At 47.3% G+C, this 20,622-nt stretch overlaps 1 protein-coding gene across 1 annotated transcript in view; it reads left to right on the forward strand.

Annotated features, from left to right (window-relative positions):
• The window catches only part of LOC119656705 (phospholipid-transporting ATPase ABCA1), a 159,659-nt gene that overhangs the window by 123,026 nt on the left and 16,011 nt on the right, over positions 1–20,622 (forward strand). Inside the window, exons 16-19 of the mRNA XM_038063215.1 lie at positions 8,596–8,776; positions 8,838–8,950; positions 9,015–9,264; positions 9,711–10,154. Coding sequence (XP_037919143.1) covers positions 8,596–8,776; positions 8,838–8,950; positions 9,015–9,264; positions 9,711–10,154 — 988 coding nt within the window. The remainder of the gene's footprint in view (positions 1–8,595; positions 8,777–8,837; positions 8,951–9,014; positions 9,265–9,710; positions 10,155–20,622) is intronic.

Genomic DNA, 20,622 nt, shown 5'->3' on the forward strand with positions numbered 1-20,622 from the left:
AGGATGCTATTATAGTCGTAGGGCTTTGCTGTTCAGCATCCGGACTCACATAGTTTAACAGCACTGCACGCTACAGCCTGTTCACAGCGGAGGTCTAGGGTGGAACTGCAAGGCCCTGCATACAGGTTTCTTTGAATAGGACTTTTGCACTTTTTGGTCAGCGCGGCTGTACACATCCAGAGAACCATCGTCGGCTAGAGACCCCATTAGCTTTCAAGGGTCCTCTTGTCGGGGTAGAAGGCTATAAAGACCTTCTTTACTCTCGATTTTATATTCAATCTCCAATTTTGCTTCGGAAATTAGTTTACAGAGGTCCGGATGAAAACTTAGAATGTTGTAGAGGTTACAGACTAGTCCTTATTGCCGCACGTTGTCAAAAGCTTTCCTAAAATTAAATCTGGGATAGTATTGTTCCTATTACAGTGCTCGCTCGAAGATTTCGGCGAAAGGATGGAGATAATCCGGTTATTATCAGGAAGACGATGATTTTCTTTCTCTATAGAGATAGGAGTGATATAAGTATAATTCCAGCGAAGGGACTTATGGTTGCATTTTGTAAGGACAATGGTTGGGATTTGGTCAACCCCAGTCGACTTTTTGGACTCCTTAATGGACTTTGTGATAGAGAACTTTGGTCTTGCTGGTATTTACCTTTAGTCCGATATTTCTTACCTCATCTCTCGCCCGATGTTGTCAGCGAGTTAAGCTGTTTGAGGGAAGATGACACAGTGCATTGAATCCCTCTACGTTCTCCACGTCACGTTGTCGAAAGCTTTCCGGAAGTAAAGGTATTAATGATGTCAATGCGGAAGGATGCAGAACAGAAATCAGAGCCTACTCTCTGCCTATCGGATTTCCATGGTGTTTTTTCTATATATTATAGGACGATTTCATTCGAAAACACTAGCATAACATCCTTTTTTCTTTCATCATCATTATCGTGGCACTACAGTCAGACGTCGGGGCCTGGCCGCCTGGACGTTGTCCTCTAATTATCTTGGTCACATGACCCCATCTTCCGTTCTTGGAAGCCCAGTAGTTGCTTGGTGTCCGTATATATTGTGCTCCCACCATGCTCTCGGTCTTCATTATAGTCTCGCTTCGTCGACATGATGATGGCTTTCCATAGGCGGAGCTTCGTGTTTCTGTGCACAGACTTCGATTTCATCATGGGAAGGATCAAGAAGAAAGACTTATTCTCTGGCTGTACCTACCGCTTGACCTCGTCTGTCTCATTGGCCTCCTTTCACAGGCTGCTACCCAGATATATAAAGCTGTCAACGAATTCGATGTTGAGGTCCCCTACGTTTATGCTCGAAGGAGGTGGCGTCCTCTTTCTTGATTGCATCGTTATTTTCATTTTGCCCTCATTGATGCGTAGTCCAACTTCTTTTGCAACAGTGTCAAGAGTATGTAGAAGTTCCTCCCTGTCGGTCAGTTTTTGGGCCATGATGTCAATGTCATCTGCGTATGGTAATAATTGTGTCGACTTAATGAGAATCGCCCTCCTGGTGTTGGAATCCATTGCTCGGATAGCATGTTCGAGTACTAGGTTGAAGAGCGTGGGCGTCAGTCCGTTGCCCTGCTTCAAACTAGTATATCTTTCAAAAGGATCAGTCAACCTATTCTGTAAGATGAAGTTGGCCATAGTCATCTTCGTCGGTCATACTAGTTTAACTGGTATACCTAATTGCAGCATTTTATTGTACAGTACTCCACGGCCTGTACTGTCGTCTGTCTGCTTGAAGTCGACAAAAATTTGGTACACGTCAACGTTATATTTCCAGCACTTTTGCAGGATTAGTTTAACTGTTAAAAGCTGGTTGGTTGTGGAGCGACCCGGACTGAAACTGCCTTCGTACTCGCCAATGAGTTGTTCGGCATATGGTCTTTTTCTATTCTGCAGAATTTTGGTCAGTATTTTATAGTCAATTCCCGTTTGCCAGGGTTTGTATCCCACGGCCTTCTATGCGACTTCCTTGATGGTGTCTTTCAGTTCTCCCCAGAACCCATGCTCGTCTCAGTTGCAAATATCGTGTATTATAGGTGATCCCCTCAAGGGCGGCTGTATACACCCGCGCTAAGTGATGGTCTGAATCGCAGTTTACTCCTCGATAGGATCGTATATCTAATACACTGGACGCCCAGCTTTTACTAGTGAGGACGTGGTCAATTTGGTTAACGGTATAAGCGTCTAGTGATTTCCAGGTCTGTTTTGTAAATGTACCGGTGCCGGAAGCATGTGAAGTTTATGATAAGGTTTCTACTGCTGGCGAAGTCAATTAATGGTTGACTTTTATGATTGCATTTCTCATAGAGGCTGTATGAGCGATGTTGCATTCTCAAAGGACGCGGGCACGCGCGGAGACTTATCACGAATTCCGGCAAGCGGAGAAGCGACTTCACAGACGGGCAAAAGGAAGACTGAGGGAACAAACAAGTCTGTGAACTCAAAAAGTACATGCGTATTCTTTAACCTAGCCCCCGAGAAAGTGATCCGTGATGCTGAGGTAAATGCAAGGGTTATGATCCTTTTTAAGTCCACCCAACTACTGACCTATGCTGACGATATCGGCATCATGGGAAGAACGACCCGAGACGTACAAACTTCCTTCATCCAGATCGAGCAGGCGGCTATTGGCTCGAAATCTTGTGCTGCACATCAATGAAGGCAAGACAAAGTATATGGTGGAAATGTCAGCACCAAAAACCAACCAACCAACAACATCAAACCGCACTGGTCAAACGGGAAGAATAAAAATAAGAGACTACAACTTTGAGACCGTTGATAACTTCTCCTATCTAGAGTCAAAAATCGATGAAATCCGCGCACGGTTGTTGTCAGCCAACAGAGCCTATTTCAGCTTACAAAGACTGTTCCGCTCGAAACGTCTCACCATAGGGTCAAAGCTCTTACTGTGCAAGACTATGACCTTGCCAGTCCTCATGTATTCCTGGGAAACTTCGAGAGAAGAATCCTCTGAAGAATTTTTGGCCCCCTACATAAGGATGGACGATTCCGTAGCCTACATAATGACGAAATCTATGAGCGATACCATGACCGTCCGGTTGTGGATAAAATCCGGCTCAATAGGTTATGGTGGGCGGGTCACTTAATCCGTATGGATGAGGATGATCCCACCCGGAAAGTCTATAAGGGCAATATCTATGGTAGAAAAAGAAGACGAGGCAGACCCTGCTTAAGATGAAGCGATGGCGTAGGTCAGGACACCAAACAGCTTTTATTGATATCGAATTGGTGGACCTCGGCGCAAAACCAGGATGTCTGGAGTTCCTTATTAAGGCAGGCCTAGACCGGATACCGGTTGATGCGCCGTGAATGATGATGATGTCTCTCATACGCTAGTGCTTCATCCCAAACTGGGGAGGGAACCACTCCGGCCACAAGTACTCTGCGACTGTATCTTAGATATCCTATATTAGGCATGATCCGCGCTAATGATTCACTGGTATTTGCTGCTTTCTCACAGGTATAGTCCAAATGTCCCTTGTGTTTGATAACCGGCTTCGAAGTGATGATGTGGCTACTAACACGAATATTAACCGTATTCCCTGCCTACGGTTGGTAGTCAAGACCGCCTCGTTCTTTTGTTCTGCAAGATCAAGCTGAACCATCTCCAACTACGCTTTTATGGCGCTCATGGTATCGTTAGCGTACACTTCCACGTCTTCAGGTTGTTTCGCGGCGACAACCATGGCTAGATTATCTGCGAAACCGATTATCGTGGCCTCCTTTGGCACGGTAAGGAGAAGGATGCAATTATACATTACGTTCGACAGGAGAGGACCCAACACTGCACCCTGTGTTACTCCTGCGGTGGCGGTGTACTGTTTGGATCCCTCTTCCGTATCGTACCAAACTGTCCTATCAAAGAGGTAATTTTCAAGGAACTTAGTCAAATAACTAGGGATACCGGTTTAGCCAGTGAGCTTTTTATCCACTCCCAGGTGGCTGAAATGAACGCATTTTTGACGTCCAGGGTCACCACGGCATAGTTTTTCTTAGACGATATGCGTCTCGAGCCAGCTTTAAAACAACGTCTACTGCGTGGATCATTGAGTAGGTTTGCCGAAATTCAAATTGTCACTCCGATTTCATTCTTATATTCAATGTCAGGGTGAAGTCTATTGTAGATGGCCCTTTCGAGCATCCTTCCTACCTGTTGATAAGGCAAATCGGACGGTATGATGATGGGTGTCCTGGTTGCTTATTCGGCTTCGGCAGCAAAACTAGTTTTTGCCCTTTCTACCGCGTGAGGACGACTCTATCTACCGCGCATGTTAATACGTTTATAAACCAGTCGGGTCTGATCTGAACAGCGAGGCTAAGAGCATCTTGCAAACCAAGTAGTCCGAACTGCTTTTCTAAGACCTCGCGGATATCCTCCTTAGTTGTGATTTCGCCAACGTCTTTACATTGTATCACAATCTCCCGCTTTCTGGCCCGTACTTGTGCCTCTTCCCCTAAGGACTTGTCCACTTCAGAGCGGAAATTTTCAGTCGTTTTGCCCGGAGATTTCTTCAGCTCCAGTATCAAATCTCTTTTTTGGGAGCGTCTACAGTAATATTGACTACATGATGAAGCATAACATCCCCAAGTTCTTTAATTTTCTAGTTAGAAATTGCGAACGAGTCCCCCGCTGCCCAGGCGTACAGCTAAAACTGACCTCGTAAGCTAATAAATATGTGGTGAACTGTCCTCCTTGATTAAGACGATATCTCTGATTTGATTCTTTGGAATATATTGCCATTTTTTGACTCCTAAAGTATATAATCAAACACATCAAGTGGTGTTTGATTGACTTGAACGCCGTCTCTCATAATCTTCCGTGGTGAAGAGCATGTGAGAAGATGAAATGCTGGATAGTTCCAAGGACCGGCAAAGCCTGTTTATCTCCCCCACGTGAAAAATGTCACAAGGTGCTAAGGGATCAATCCAGGATCTGGTACTTTCTCGTGGACGCCACGTATTGCTCCCGAACGGTTAGACTCATCAACTAGCTGGAACTAAATGTTGCAGATAAGTCTATTCCTGCTTCCCCATAAAAAGCAGAAGATGAAGACAAAATCAAGATAAATTTAGCGTAGATCTGAACTCCTCAGTTTGGTTTCCAAGAGGTGACCGAAGGTGAAGTATTGCAGATGGCTGAGTACAAGCTCACGGACATGATCAATCAACCTTTCTACTGGGAAACAAGATCCTCACAGAGCGAATCTCCATTGTTTGGAATCAGAAAACTGGTCAGATACGAAGTATTAGAGATGACTAAGTATAGTAACACGCGTAAATGCTCAGGATCAAATAGTAAATAGGAAGGAAAGAAAATTCGTAATTGGCATCCATCCGTACTTTCATATCTGGCCAAAATCGAAAGATTTAAAATGGCTGCAAATCCTTGCTAAACAACTCCATCTTCCTGCCAACCGAAGGTTTCCTCCTCCTTGATAACAACACAGTCGTCCATGGGAGTCCTGGAATTTTGAAAGCGCAGGGATTGGGCGAGCTTGTCCTTATCCATGCGAATTTTTGGCAACCAGATGCGAGTAACGGGTCTTTTGGGAATCTCGTCGTAGGCGATGACTTTATGCCCTCCTAAGCGTCGCTGATCTTAGCGGCTTACGAATCGAGAAAGTCCTCGTAGAATTAGTCCTCGCAAGCTATAACGTGGATACCACGGACCACCTGAGAGGAATCAAAGCAGGGGATGGATCCCGTGTGTTTACCTTTGGCGTCCAGGAGATGCTCAATGACCACCTCCGACAGCCTGGCCTCAACACTGGTCCACAACTCCGGTGCTAGTTTATCGCTTGTTACCATTCGCTAGCGGCACAGGTAAGTTGCTCTTAGCCACGTTGCTGAAGGGTTTCGCAGTTCGTGGCTTATCGGTTGGCTCTTGGTCACTCTGCTCCGCCTGTGATCTTGTTCGACCTCGTCTTGTGATCGATTGCTTTTCAGAGCGGTGGGCTTCACCTTCTGCTCGTCTGCCAGTCGTTTGGTGTTGTATTCTTCAACAATCGCTTGGTATTTAGCGAGGTCTTTTTCATCCCGCTCGTTAACAATACCGACTTCCTTATTCTTGCCGATCTTGATGAGAATGTACATAGCCTTCTGGTACTGGCTCTTCAGCGATACACCAATGGCCTTCGCCTTTTAGCCGGTTTGTGGTCTTTACTTTTGAGCGATCCCCCGACGTTAAGGGCTTCGGGTTAGGAGTACTATGTCTGATATTCATTACATCCACCTTGAAGGCAGTGGATTCCAGGCTGGAAACCAATAGTCCATCTGTCGCCATGCTCCGGGAAGTCCTTGCGTTTGGTTTCAGCACAGCGGTGCTAGGCTGGCACCGACTATGCTGCTCTCGACGGCTACTATCTCCTGGCGGATGCTAGCAGCTTGTCCTCCGATAATGCGCCTGGCACCACCACCTCCTCTATAGTCGGTTTTTTATTTTTAAAATTTAGTCCATGTCTTGGTCCCACGAATATTCCGGGAAGAATGTCCACCCTGGCTAGCCCAGCCACCAGGGTAAGAGTCTTATTTGAAACTGAAAGTGCCTAAGGTATTCAGAATTCGCATACTAAAGACCAAGTTCCCCATTGGCCACGCAGCCCACGGCGAATGCTGTTCTACCTTGGCTTGAGGTCTTATTAACACCTCCTCTAGTGCAGGGGACGATCTCCGGGCTGTTACCCCGGCTCATCACTCCCGCCAGATCCACTTGCTTCTAGCACATGACCAGAAGACAAGTAGGTCCTCGTTAGTTGGATGAGCCTACTCCCAGCCCGCTTCTACACACTCTCCTTGCAGATGACCGCGATCCATAATTTCCAACCTTTAATCCGTTAAAGGGTCTTGACGCTATGCACTGTAGATCTCCACAGTCGCCTTTAAAATATCAAAGCTGCAGGTTGTAATGATGTCCCCCAATAAAACAAATACCCTTCTGATAAGACAAACATCCTTGTCAAGCTAACCACTTCACTATGCTTGATCAAAGCATTGGAGCTGCAGTCAATGCGTCAATTAGAACTCATCGTCCTACATTTAAAGAGTCAGTCAGATTGAAACGGTCATCATCCTCCCTTCCCAAGCAGCCAAAGAATTAACTAGATTGAACTTTCCAACTTCTCTTCTCCCAAACAGGATCACTCTCAACTTTGTCGAATCCAAAATAATCATAATGCCCTTCAAACAAGGCACTGTCATCTGGCAATTCTTTTCTTGCTTTTTACTGTAGATATCCTAAAACCTGCTCACATGTCCAACCCAACCAAGATCCTTCAAAATATCGCTGATTCACAACCATAAAGGATATTAAAGACGGTAGGCCCGTCTGAATTCATATTTTAACGAGCTTTACTAATACTTCGCAAAGTGGTAGCTAGCCCTTAATCCCAAAAATGCCAAACAATTATATTTAGAAGACAAGTCGGAAATCGGAAGCTATGGGTTTGAGTTGTGAAAGGATGTGCTGATTTTTTATGTGGATGTGGATGTTCTTCAACAAAACCTTAATAAACTAAAATTTCACCGAAAATGGTTTACGATATTGAAAGCCTATCCTTATGAATTCGTGCTACCCTCATCGCTTTAGTGGAATATCTCATCCATGTTATTTTGACGTCATTATAAACTCATAACTATCCGACATACTCCACAGAAACTATGTTTTAAACCTTGGAAATGGTACTTTCAAATCGTAGCATCGTGGTCTTCACTTGAATAAGCCCTCTCCGTTAAAATTTACTATAAGCAATTAATCTGACCACTGATTACCTTCGGTTTTATCTTCTGGGCCGACATCTCTCTTCATCAGATGGGGAGAGAAGTTTTCTCCGCTCGAACTAGTTCCTAAAAAACCTTCTCTCCTATAGGTGTGCTGCTGCGTCTCACGGGTACAAACCTGAAAAATTGAATTCATTATTGCTGGACAGCAAAAGTTTAAATTTTTCTAGAACTCAGTGGTGTAGAAGAATAGACATTAAGTCTGGATCTCCTGTTCGCTGAAATAGTGAACCTGATCCAGTAAGGTGACCCCGCTATTGAGCACAACAAAGGCTAAGAAGAAGAATTGCAAATGATACAGTCATGCATCCAAACTTCTCCACATACCTCCATCTGCTATCGGTGCCTGACAATAAACTTCAATTCACCCTACGACTTTCTGAGAAGCATGCACTTTGCTGCGAAGAGCAAGTAGAGCGGAGATGTAAACTCCGAACCCTATTCCACTATGTGCCAGTGCGGAAGGATCGAGAGCGCAAGCCCGGTTAAGCACTCAAAGTGTTTTTGATGCGTTCCAGTTTGATTGTAGAACACGAGCAGGGCCTTAAATAGAAAATCCGGCAAAAAGGAACCCTGAGTGAAAATTATACAGGTCTGGGGTCCAAATTCTGTGGGCATCCTATTATCTCTTTATTCTGAGCACTTGAGAAAACTTCGGTCGCGGGAGGAACCCCTTCCATCTTCCTGCATCCTCTCTTCAAATCTGAATACGAGGATAACGTCCTTCTCCTTCTTTCTAGCAATCTATCCTAACTTATTCAAGATACTAATTGTTATTAACTTTACAGCTTGCAACAGGTTGCAGATTCTGGGATATCTTTGATTATTCTGATTGCATTCAGTTTGGTAGTGGCAGGAGGATCAGTATTTATAGTAAACGAACGAGTCAATGGTGAGAAGCTCCAACAAATGCTATGCGGAGTCAAAATAGAGACATATTGGGGTGTCGCTCTCCTTTGGGACACAATTGTAAGCACTTTGAGAATTTGTGCAACATTGAAAAGATACTAATTCAGACATACTTTATTAGGTATATTTACTAGCATTGCTGTTATGTGTAATAATATTCGAAATATTCGCTATTCCTACTTACGTAGCAAAATCGAATTTAGATGGTATCTGCTTGTTGTTATTCCTGTACGGGTGAGTACTTAAAAATACTTTATCTCTGCTTTTATGTATCTTAACACGCGTTTGATCTGTTTAGGTTCGCATCGATTCCAGCGGTTCATGTATTCGAAAAATTATTCTCGGAGTCAAGTTTCGCAAATATGACAATATTCTGTTTGAATGTTGTTATTTCTCTTACAACCACAACTGTGATAGTTTTATTCGATGTATTAGGCGATTCAGATGAGGCTGAGAACTGGAGAAACTTCCTGAATCGCGCATTTTTAATTTTCCCCCAACATGCGCTATCCGATGGTTTGGTGACCATTTGCAAAAATTTCCTTGCGGTAAGTAAACGGAACGTAAAATTTATAGAGCGATTTCAAGTGAGAAAGGGTGGTACTTCCTTTTTGGGCTACAATTTAGTTTATTCATTCCATTCTGTATTTCGGGAACCAGTTGTCCGCTTTTTCAGTGGAAAAACTGATTCCCGAAATATGGTGTTTGCTTCGATAAGGTAAACTATAATATAATACCGAGTATAATGGGTCACTAGGGTCTGAGTGCTCAGGGGCCTTGCCTCCCCCCCCCATACACAAGCTAAATTGTAGCCAAACCAGGAAGAACCATCTTTTTTCCACTAAAACGGGTTCATCATAGATTTCGAATAGTTTTGTGCATTTTCCTAAGAGTAGGTTGTACACCAAAAGATATCCCCATGTGGGAAAATTAAACAAAATTTACTTTTTAGACATAAGATACTTTAGCTAATTAAAATATCTTTTCTTTCCAGTCCGAAATCCTCTCCAGGTTCTACATTGATACCTACAAATCCCCAATAACAAGTGAGATACTCCGCCCACATTTCATTGCCTTATTTGTCCTTGGAGTGTTTTTCATAGCCCTGAATTACGCCATCGAAGGCGGCTACCTACATAGATTGTATGTAAAAATCTTTAAACAACCGGTAGCTGTTCAAGAGCTACATATTGTAACTATCCAAAACTCCCTAAAGAAAGATGAGAAGTACAACACGTATAATAACTACGCGCTCAAGGTAGAAAATGTTTCTAAGACCTATGGTGAGAAAGACTATGCGGTGAGAAACGTCTCATTTGAAGTGAAAACCGGGGAATGTTTTGGATTGCTTGGCAATAATGGAGCCGGGAAATCGACAATCTTCAAGATGTTATCAGGACAGATGAATCCTACAATGGGAACAATAAGCTTTTATAATGTAAGTATAAAATACTTTGAGATTGAATCATCTGACAAACTTTTCAGTATCTTCTTTAATTATTAAATATTTAAGTCGAAAACCGGAAGCTCGACGCTTCAGGTGTGAAAGGTTTTGTGTATTTCTTATGAAAGTATATTTGAGTACTGAACAAAGGAAGAGGCTAATTTGAGCTGCTGCAACTTCATCAATAATTGTACAATTTTGACCAAACTTGGGGATATCATGTTTCAAAGCATACTGTATCTATATTCTCTCAAGTTTTAAGTAGATATCAGGATAGAAGGTAGATGGACATCGTATAGATACAGTTTCGTTATTTTGGGTTGGATAGTTTCTGAGAATTGGTCCGTTAAAGAAAATTTCAGTTCCCATCCCCCCCCCCCTTCTTCCTTTTTCAAAAAATATTAAAACTAAGACCGGCCATTGAAAGTACTAACTGACACTTGTTTTTGATGTCCTACATGATTATCTTCGGTGGAAAACCAACCCACACTCGCGAAATTTCAACAGGCTAGATGACCAAATTAGGTAATAAAATCCGCCTTTGAAATGTGCAAAGATTTCAAGGACGTCTTTCCTAATACAATAGACAATAAATTTTTTTCGTGCCGCCTTTCCTGTACCAGATGATTCCCAGGTCCTAAACGAGTTAGGATTACTCCTGTCTTTCTCAGGTGACTTCAGGAACACAAGACCCTAGCACTCTTGCTGAATACAGGGAAATGACACTCCCCTAAGCAACGCTCATACAGATACTAAACCTCAGTTGATACGGTCCGCCAGACAGCTTTGTGCATTTTGCTATTCATACCACTCCAACCTTGGAATATGACTAACAAGACTTGAGCTTCACCATGCTTTCCTCAATCTCACCTCGCTCCCCTCGCCTTCGAAGGTTCGAATCTCGGTAACAGTTCATCCAACAATTTGTTTCCCTTTGAATATCTGGTATACCCAGTTATGCTCGCCAGCGAAATGTATCTATCCCTCTTCTTTGTAAGCGAGTCTAGGTTGAGCAACAGCTACAAGAGGATTTGAATAAAAAGAACAGAGCAGTTGACTCCCGAAATACATATTAATATCTGCAATAAGTATATTAGGGTTGTCCTAATTAAAAAACGTGTGGCGCCACCACACAGAATCACATTATCCAGGTAAGCGATATACTTTTCCAGGTCATCTATAGGTGGGCACTACATGTTTACCCAAAAACGTCCTAAAGGTTTGCGATCCGAGACATATACGCTCGACTCATTAGTGAGAATTTCAACACAGACGCAATCATTTATGAGAACTGTATGTCTGCAGGCACGCCCCTCACACAGCAGGTCGCTGCAGTAATCGACTGTGTTGGGCGACTTCAAACGATATGTCGCCGGTGAAATGGTTCCCGTGAATTTGGCACTAATGGCACGAGCTCCGACCTTCTGGGCTATTGTCATCTCCAGCCCATTCTCGAAGAACTTCGGGTTCTCCACCACCTTCTTCCTTTTCAGAAGACAGCCTTAAATTTACCTCCCAAACTTCAAAGGATTCACCATGTAAAGCCAGTGTGGAAGCCACCTTTAAGTATTTATTCAGTTTTATTAAAGCTATTGCATTATTGTCACTAAATTGTCTTTTATATACAAAAATATTTAATTTAATTCAAAAGAAAAATATTTGAAAAGCGAATCGTTTGAATTGACATAATCATAGAACTTATCTTTTTTACATTATTTACAATTATTCTTTAATTTAAGATGAAATACAAAACCAAAACGACCATTCCGGTTGATGGTTGAGAACCGAACTCCTTCTTGCTTCTCAAACGTTAGAGGCAGAAAAAGACGTCTCCCTTCATTTGTTTCTTTTCTGCCCCTAACTCATGGCACACTCGCCGGTCCTCCACTCCCGTGTCGTGATCCGCAAAGTGGATAGATCCGCGCCATCTATTCGTTGGCACTCGCAACATTCGAAATAAATTTCGAATGCCGCGAATCCTGCCGCGCCACATCACTCCGCCCCCAGATGAAACCTAGGGGTTTCAGCGACTGATCCCCGAACTTCGTTCGCCGTTAATCTGCAAAGCGGACACGACGTTGCTTCGGGGCGCACGCGGGTTTCAGCCTGGACAAAGAGACCGCCTTTTTGTGACCACCGATCTCGAGCTGGAAGAAATGTTCTCCCCGCTCGAGAACGCGGTACGGGCCCTCATATGGAGGCTGCAGCGGTTTCCGGACGGCATCCGTTCTGATTAGCACATGCGTGCATGTGTCCAGTTCCTTGGGCGAACAAGCAGGTATGGACGAGTGTCGAGAGGGTGGTGGCGCCTTGATACGTCGGAGATTGTCCCTCAGCAGACGCACCAACCCCGACTCCGTGAGACCCGATCTCTTGTCGAAGACCGGATCGCTTGGGAGTCTCGGGTTCTCCCCGTAAACCAGCTCCGCGGGGCTGGCAGCAAATTCCTCTCGGCGGGTTGTACGAAGGCCGAGCAGGACGAGAGGCAAGACTTGCGTCCAGGACGGGTCGTCGCGTGTCATAATGGCGGCTTTCAGCGTCCGGTGCCAACGTTCCAGCATCCCATTGGATTGTGGGTGGTATGCCGTAGTCCGCTGGCGTTTAAAACCAAGGAGTTTGCCTAACTCGGAGAAAAGGGTGGACTCAAATTGCATTCCCTGGTCAGTGATGACCACTGCAGGGACGCCAAAGCGAGGAATCCACTCTCGACAGAGGGCTTCAGCACATGATTGCGCCGTAATGTCTTTCAGAGGTATTGCCTCAGGCCACCGCGTGAACCTGTCGATGATTGTGAGGCAATACTTATAACCGTGCGAGTCTCGCAAAGGCCCTATTATGTCGAGGTGTATGGAGTGGAAACGCTTGGTGGTGCGGGGGAATGAGCCCACTTCTTTCCTAACATGCCTGGAGACTTTACACTTTTGGCATGCGATGCACTCTCTGGCCCAGGAATTGATATCCTTGTTCATGGAGGGCCAGAAGTATTTTCCGGTGACTAACCGGTTTGTTGTCCTGATGCCGGGGTGCGCCAAGTCGTGAACTGCGTGGAACACTTCCTTGCGAAATGTGGCCGGAATGTATGGCCGAGGTCCCTTTTCCGAGTCTTCGCAGCAGAGCGAGAGGTTTGAGCCGAAGATGGGCAACTCCCGAAATTTGTATTTGGGGTTGGACATGAGGCTCTGAAGTGCTGCGTCATCCACTTGCGCCTTGGCAATAGCCGAGAAATCGAGTGAGGCGGGGATGTTAACTTCGGAGACACGAGACAAAGCGTCAGCAACAATGTTGTCCTTCCCGGACACGTGCTGGATGTCCGACGTAAACTGGCTTATGAAGCTCAGGTGTCGAAGCTGACGAGGGGACGCTTTGTCGGGCTTCTGTTTCAAAGCGAACGTGAGAGGCTTATGGTCCGTGAACACTGTGAACGGCCGGCCCTCTAGGGAGAAACGGAAGTATTTGATGGACAGGTATGCGGCGAGCAGTTCGCGATCGTAGGTGCTGTAGTTCCGTTGAGCGGGATTCAACTGCTTCGAGAAGAAGCTCAACGGCTGCCAAACTTGGTCCACCTTTTGGTGAAGGGCAGCACCTACTGCGATGTCAGAGGCATCAACAAAAACGGCTAGGGGTGCATCTTGCAGAGGGAATGCCAAGAGCGTAGCGTCAGCCAGTTGTTGACGAGATTTGTCAAACGCGCAGATAGCCTCTTCAGACCACACGATCTCTCGTGTGTCCTTAGTTTTGGGGCCAGACAAGTACGCGTTCAAAATGGACTGGAGATGGGCGGCCTTGGGCAGGAAACGACGGTAGAAGTTTAGCATGCCCAAGTACCTCCTCAACTCCCTCACTGTCTTTGGACGCGGGAAGCTTGATATCGCTTGCACCTTGTCTGGGTCGGGCTGTATTCCTTCAGGGGAAATGAAATGGCCGAGGAATCTCACCTGTTGTTGAAGGAATTTGCATTTCTCAACGTTCAGGACTAAACCGGCCTCAAGGAGACGTTGAAAAATGCACTCGAGATGGGCTAAGTGCTCAGACTCAGTGGAAGAAGCGACCAAAACATCATCCAAATATACGAAACAGAATTCGAGGTTTCGCAGGACAGAGTGAATGAACCTTTGAAAGGTTTGCGCCGCATTGCACAATCCGAAAGTCATCCGGGTGAACTCGAAGAGTCCAAAGGGTGTGCATATTGCCGTCTTTGGAATGTCTTCAGGAGCTACTGGGATTTGGTGATAAGCCTTGGTTAAGTCCAAGGTCGAAAAGATGCGGCAATTCGCGAGGTGATGCGCAAAGTCGTGGATGAGTGGAATTGGATATCGGTCAGGAACAGTCTGTGCATTTAGCCTTCTGTAATCCCCACATGGGCGCCATTCGCCGTTTGGCTTAGGGACCATATGCAGTGGGGAAGACCAGCAGCTGTTTGAGGGCCTGCAGATACCCTGTTGAACGAGTTGTTCAAACTCTTTCCGTGCAATTGCCAGTTTCTGAGATGGTAGAGGACGCACCTTCGAGAAGATCGGGGAACCAGTAGTGATAATGTGGTGCTGCACATTGTGCTTCACTGGTTTGGAGAGACTACAGTTGGTAGTAATCTGGCTGAACTTTTGGAGAAGTGCCCGAACACGAGAGTCGGTAATGTCTTCTAAAAGAACGGAAAGATTATTGCCTGGGTGAGATACCATAAGTCCCGACGAATTAAGTTTGGTCGTGGAATCTATAAGAGACTTGTTTTGCAAGTCCACCAGCAATCCATAGTGACACAGGAAGTCTGCGCCTAGTATGGGGAAGCTGACATCCGCCAGGATGAAACGCCACGAAAACGTCCTACGCAAGCCAAGACTCACGTCTACTTGCCTATACCCGTACGTGTTTATGCGGGAGGAATTTGCTGCCGCAAGTTTGAGCGGTTGAGGGAAAAGTTGATGATGCTGGGGTACGGGAAGAACCGAAACTTCCGCACCCGTGTCGACGAGGTAGTTGCGCCTGCTGAGGGGGTCGAAAATAGTTAGGCGACGTGGCGCTGCGTTCTGGGTGGCCGCCGCCAAGACCCCCCGCGGACCTAGTTTTTTGCGGTAGGAGAGAATCTACACGGTAGCGTACATCTTGTCGCTTTATCCCCGAATCTGCGGTGGTACCAGCAAATCCCTTGGTCCGTGGACTGTCTTGACGACCTGCTACCTGATCGCCCTTTTCGGGTGGCAGACCGTGAGCGTGCTCGCGATCTGGCGCCCGAACGCTGAGCGTCCAACATCGCCCGCATCTCGGCCATACTGGCTGTTAAAGCGGCAATCCCGCGCCTCAACTCACCCACCTCATCCGACGGTGGTTGAACGGCCGCCAAGGTTGGGCGTACGTACACCTCCTGGACCTGGTCGGCCGTCGCTGCCAGTTCCTCCAAGGAACCGGAGACGCAAGCGAGGATCGCCTGGGTGCCCTCCGGGAGCCGACGCAGCCAGAGCGACTTGATCAGGTCGTCGCCGATCTTACTCCCACCCAATTGCCTCATTTCACGAAGCAATTGGCTGGGAGTTCGATCACCCAACGTTAAACCCGCCAGCAAGTGGTCTAATTTTGCCGACTCGCTTGCCGACAGGCGCCTGATCAACTCGCTCTTGAGCTGCACGTACGATGTCGACTTCACCACGTCGGACACCAGAAGTATGGACTCTTCGTCCAGGCCGACCACCGCGTAGTTGAAACGTGTCGCATCCGATGTGATGCCGGACATTTGGAACTGTGCTTCCAAATGCACGAACCACAGTTCGGGGTTCCGCCGCCAAAACGGAGGGACGCGTACGGCGAGGGCGGTCACTTGCGGGTCCGATGGGCCTGCTGCGTCTTTATTGTCAAAAGACATCTTGTTTCACTAAAAGTACGAGATTGAGATGCAACCGCGGTGAGTTTATACTGACACGGCAGGCCGCACCCACAAATGCACGCACGAAACGAGAAAAAAAACGAAGCGGACGCTATCCAGCGCAGACCAAAAACACCACCAAAAATGGAGGACTCGCGATGCCAAACACCTCCACGCCGTCTCTTGCAGCGATTTCAAAATTTTTTATTACTATTTTTTTAACTGAATAAATAAATAAATATTATATATAAATGAATAATAATTTCTCTTAAGTATAGCTCCTCGTCAGTCAGTCTCAAGCGTCCGAGACGATCGGACTTGTGCTCACGAAAGTGCCGAGTGAAAAATCCAAAGTGCGGAGTGAAAAACAAAACAAAACACAATCGCGACCGTAGTGTTTTCGGTCAAACATTCAGTGGCGAGGCGCTATGTCAAAGCGCCCGGTTGAGGACAGGTCACTGTCGCCCCAGGGGATGGATCCTGAGCCCAAGAGGATTCACCCCCTTGGGGACAGCGAAAGCGAGGCTCCATCAAGTCCCGAAGCCAGTCGGGAACCCGCCCGAGAAGATAGCGAGTCGGACATGGCTCGCGAAACGTCAGACGACGATCAAGACGATGTCGCCGCCCTGCGGAGACAGGTACAAGAACTGAGAACCTCCCTGAAGGAGATGACAAGCCGGTACGACCGGCTCTCTGCGTTGTTCAGCTCTTCATTAGTGGAATCTACCATCGCCCTCAACAAGTCATCTCAGCAACCCAATACAGCAACTACATCAATTCATGAGAACCAAGAAGAACGGTCGATGGCAGAAATGGAAATTCCCACACCGAAGCCACAACGAAAAATAACCTCAGCAATAGCATCTACACCCTCACCCCATCTAACGACAACAACAACGAATGTCACCGAACATCCAGCCCGACAACTACAACAACCAACCACACACACCCCGATAACAACCACCACAACCACGCAGCAAGCCGCTCAACCAGCCAAATCCACCCCACCAAGGGTAAGTCAGGAAAAATTCCCGCCGCTAATTATCCGCGCTGACCCCACAACCACTAAAGATATCACTAACAAAATTCTGTCCACAATCCCCAACAATATATCCCTTAAAAAAACATCAATACGCTCAACCCACGTCCTCGCCACCTCCCAGGCAGATTACGATTCTGCAAAAAACCTACTTAAAGAAGGAAACCACCCCTTCTTCACGTATACTCCGTCACACCTCAAACCAATCAACCTAGTCCTCCGAGGACTAGATTATACATACTCTCCCGATGAAATCCTCAAGGAGCTACACCGCCTCGGCATCTCCGAAGCCATCAGCGTTCGTCAATACGAGACTAGCTCCTCCCGACGAAACGCGAAACCCCTCCACCTCTTCCTTGTAACGTTTTCCCCCAAATTCCAGCAGGCCACTCTCACGAAAGCCAGGGCGATGTTTCACTGCATCGTGAAGTTCGAAGCCGTCCAGCTACACGAAATCACCCAATGCCGGAACTGCCAGCGCATTGGGCATGCAGCGTCAAATTGCAATCTGGCTTACCGTTGCGTTAAATGCAACACCCCGCACGGGCCACGACAATGCCCAAAGAAGCAGGAAGAAAATCCATCCTGCATCAACTGCGGAGCCAACACTCATCCGGCTAGTTATCGCAACTGCCCGATGTTCGTGCAAGCCCGCGCCCGCCAAACACAACAATCACCCCCCACAAAGCATAACCCTGCTCCACCAACCAAACCCGGTCCCCAACCAAAACCCGTTCAGGGCCCCGCCCCGTACAACCCTACGTCCCCACCACTCTCTTACGCTGCGATGGCCAGGAACGCCTCGCGCCCAGTCCCCACCTTTGACCTCGACTCCGAGATCCACTCCCTCTTCAACACCTCCACCACCCAACTAGCCTCCCAACTCACCTCATTCCTCCCCACATACAACTCCCTTTCCTCGCCGATGGAGAAGAGACTCGCTCTCCTCTCCTTCCTCTGCCAAGTGTCCCCCAGTAATGTCCACTAAAGTGGTATTACTGAACGTAAATTCGGTGGTCAGTCGACAAAAACGTCACGATCTAACTAATTTCTTGTCCGTCCACAAACCTAACCTACTCCTCCTCACAGAATCCAAACTGCACCCAAGGCATAAGCTGCACATCCCCAACTATACCACCTTCCGCTCCGACCGTGTTGACCGCCCAGGCGGAGGCACAGCCATACTAGTGGCAAATCCCCTAGACGCTCAACGGGTCTACATCCCAAACACTATTGCCCCATCCATGGAGCTAACCATTGTCTTCATTGCCACACCTTCCTCCATCACATTCCTAGGTAGCCTCTACTGCCCCGACCAAACCCTCAATCCCGCTGACATCTCCAACCTTACACAACACCTCAAAGCCCTCCCAGTCAGCCGAAACAAGCGTTTCTCCCTTGTACTAGGGGGCGACCTAAATGCCAAACATAACACCTGGTATAACACCACTATAAATGCCAATGGCAATAGGTTAGCCAACTGGTACTCACAACACTCCCACCCTCTACAGCTCACCCTCCTCCCCACCAACCAACCCACCTACCACAGGCAAAATACCCACTCCTTCATCGACCTCTTCCTGGTAAGCAACCACCTTCTCGTACACCCCAGCACGCCTACCTCCCCCCAAGACCTCCCCACCATCCCCGGCTTGAGCGATCATGACGGAGTGGTTCTCCACTTCAATATCACCGACCGCCTCCCCAAATCCCAGCCTAAATTCCTTCCCAACTACGCTGCCACTAACTGGCAACGCCTCAACTACAACCTAGCCGACAAACTCTCGACCATCCGCCTCCCGTCCAATCCGTCTCCTACCGAAATCGATTCAGCCGTGGAAAAGCTCACGGAATCCACACAAAAGGCTTGCAACGAAACCATCCCTCTCAGACCACTAAACTACCAGGGCCTAATCACCCTGCCACCACACATCCTAGACCTCATCAAACAAAAATCAACCCTACGACGCCAACTCCACAGGCACAGGTACGCTCCTCAATTTAACTTCCTCAAGTCACAAATCCACTCCCTCACACAACGCATCCAATCCCAGATCCAGACGCTATACGCTGATCACTACGCGGTAAAGCATGCGAACATCTCGCTTAATCAGCAAACATGCAATAAACTCCGGGGTACCTGCCCCCGACTAGCCAAACCCCGCTCAGCCAGCGTCCTCCCACACAACACCTCACCCAAAGCCCACGCCGACCTGATTGCTAACAGCTTTCTAGCCGCCCACCACACCACCCAACATTTGTCCGACCCACCCACAGAAACAGCGGTGCGCCAACACATACACAACATCACTACCACGCCAGCCATCCACACCGAATTCCCGATCCCACCATCCGAATCTACAACACCCTACTGCTTACCAATACAAGCCGTCACACCCCAAACAGTTGAATCCATTATCCTCTCCCGAAATAATAAAAAATCTACCGGACCCGACCACATCCCCATCATCATCCTCAAAAAATGCGCCAAAACCCTAAGCCCCTTTCTCGCCCAACTCTTCAATCAATGCCTCCTCTCTGCACACTTTCCCACCCCATGGAAACGAGCCCACATCGTCCCAATCCTAAAAAAGGACCAGCCTTCAGCTTCCCCGGGCAGCTACCGCCCCATCTCCCTCCTTAACGTGACATCGAAAATTTTTGAACACGTCATCCACGATATCATGCTCCAACACATCACCGACCACGCCATTATCCCCCCCTTCCAGTTTGCCAACAGGCGCGGCCACGGCACCTCACATGCCCTCCTAGTCCTCAAAACCGACATCCTATCCCAACTAAACAACAACATCCCCACCACAGCTTGCCTCCTCGATATCCAGAAAGCCTTCGACGCGGTCTGGCACGACGGCCTCACCTACAAACTCTCCCACACTTTCAAATTCCACCCACAATTATGCAAACTCATCCTTAACTACCTGTCTGATCGCCAATCCTTAGTCCGTATCCACGATACCCTGTCCGACCCTTACAGTCCTCCCGCAGGCATCCCCCAAGGCTCAGTTCTGTCAGCAACCCTCTTCTCCCTATACACCGCCGATATCCCACTCCAGCACCCTACCAACTCCCCCCAAGCAGTCAAAACCATCCAATACGCTGACGACTTGATCCTCTACACCTCTTCCCGGAGAATAAAATCCGCCCAAAACCGCATCAATACTTCAATCCAAACCCTCAACAAATTCCTCCAATCCTGGAAACTCCTACTCAACCCCTGCAAATGCGAAGCCATCGTCTTCCGCGGTAGAGCCACCTTTACCCGCAAGATGCTGGCCGACACCCGCAACCTCACTATCAAGATCGGACCTTCTACCATTCCCTCCGTCAAATCCACTAAATACCTGGGAATAACCCTCAATACCCGCCTATCACCCATACCCCAGGTAAATTCCATCATTTCAAAGACCCTAACAGGACTAAAAACCCTATGGCCCATCCTTAAGAAAGACTCCGCCATCCTCCCCAAAGTGAAACTCTACTGCTATAAGCAGCTAATCCGTCCCTTAATTACATATGGATTCGTCGCATGGTGTGACGTCTCCTCAGCT

The sequence above is a fragment of the Hermetia illucens genome, chromosome 5 (assembly GCF_905115235.1).
Source record: "Hermetia illucens chromosome 5, iHerIll2.2.curated.20191125, whole genome shotgun sequence".
Taxonomy (NCBI): domain Eukaryota; kingdom Metazoa; phylum Arthropoda; class Insecta; order Diptera; family Stratiomyidae; genus Hermetia; species Hermetia illucens.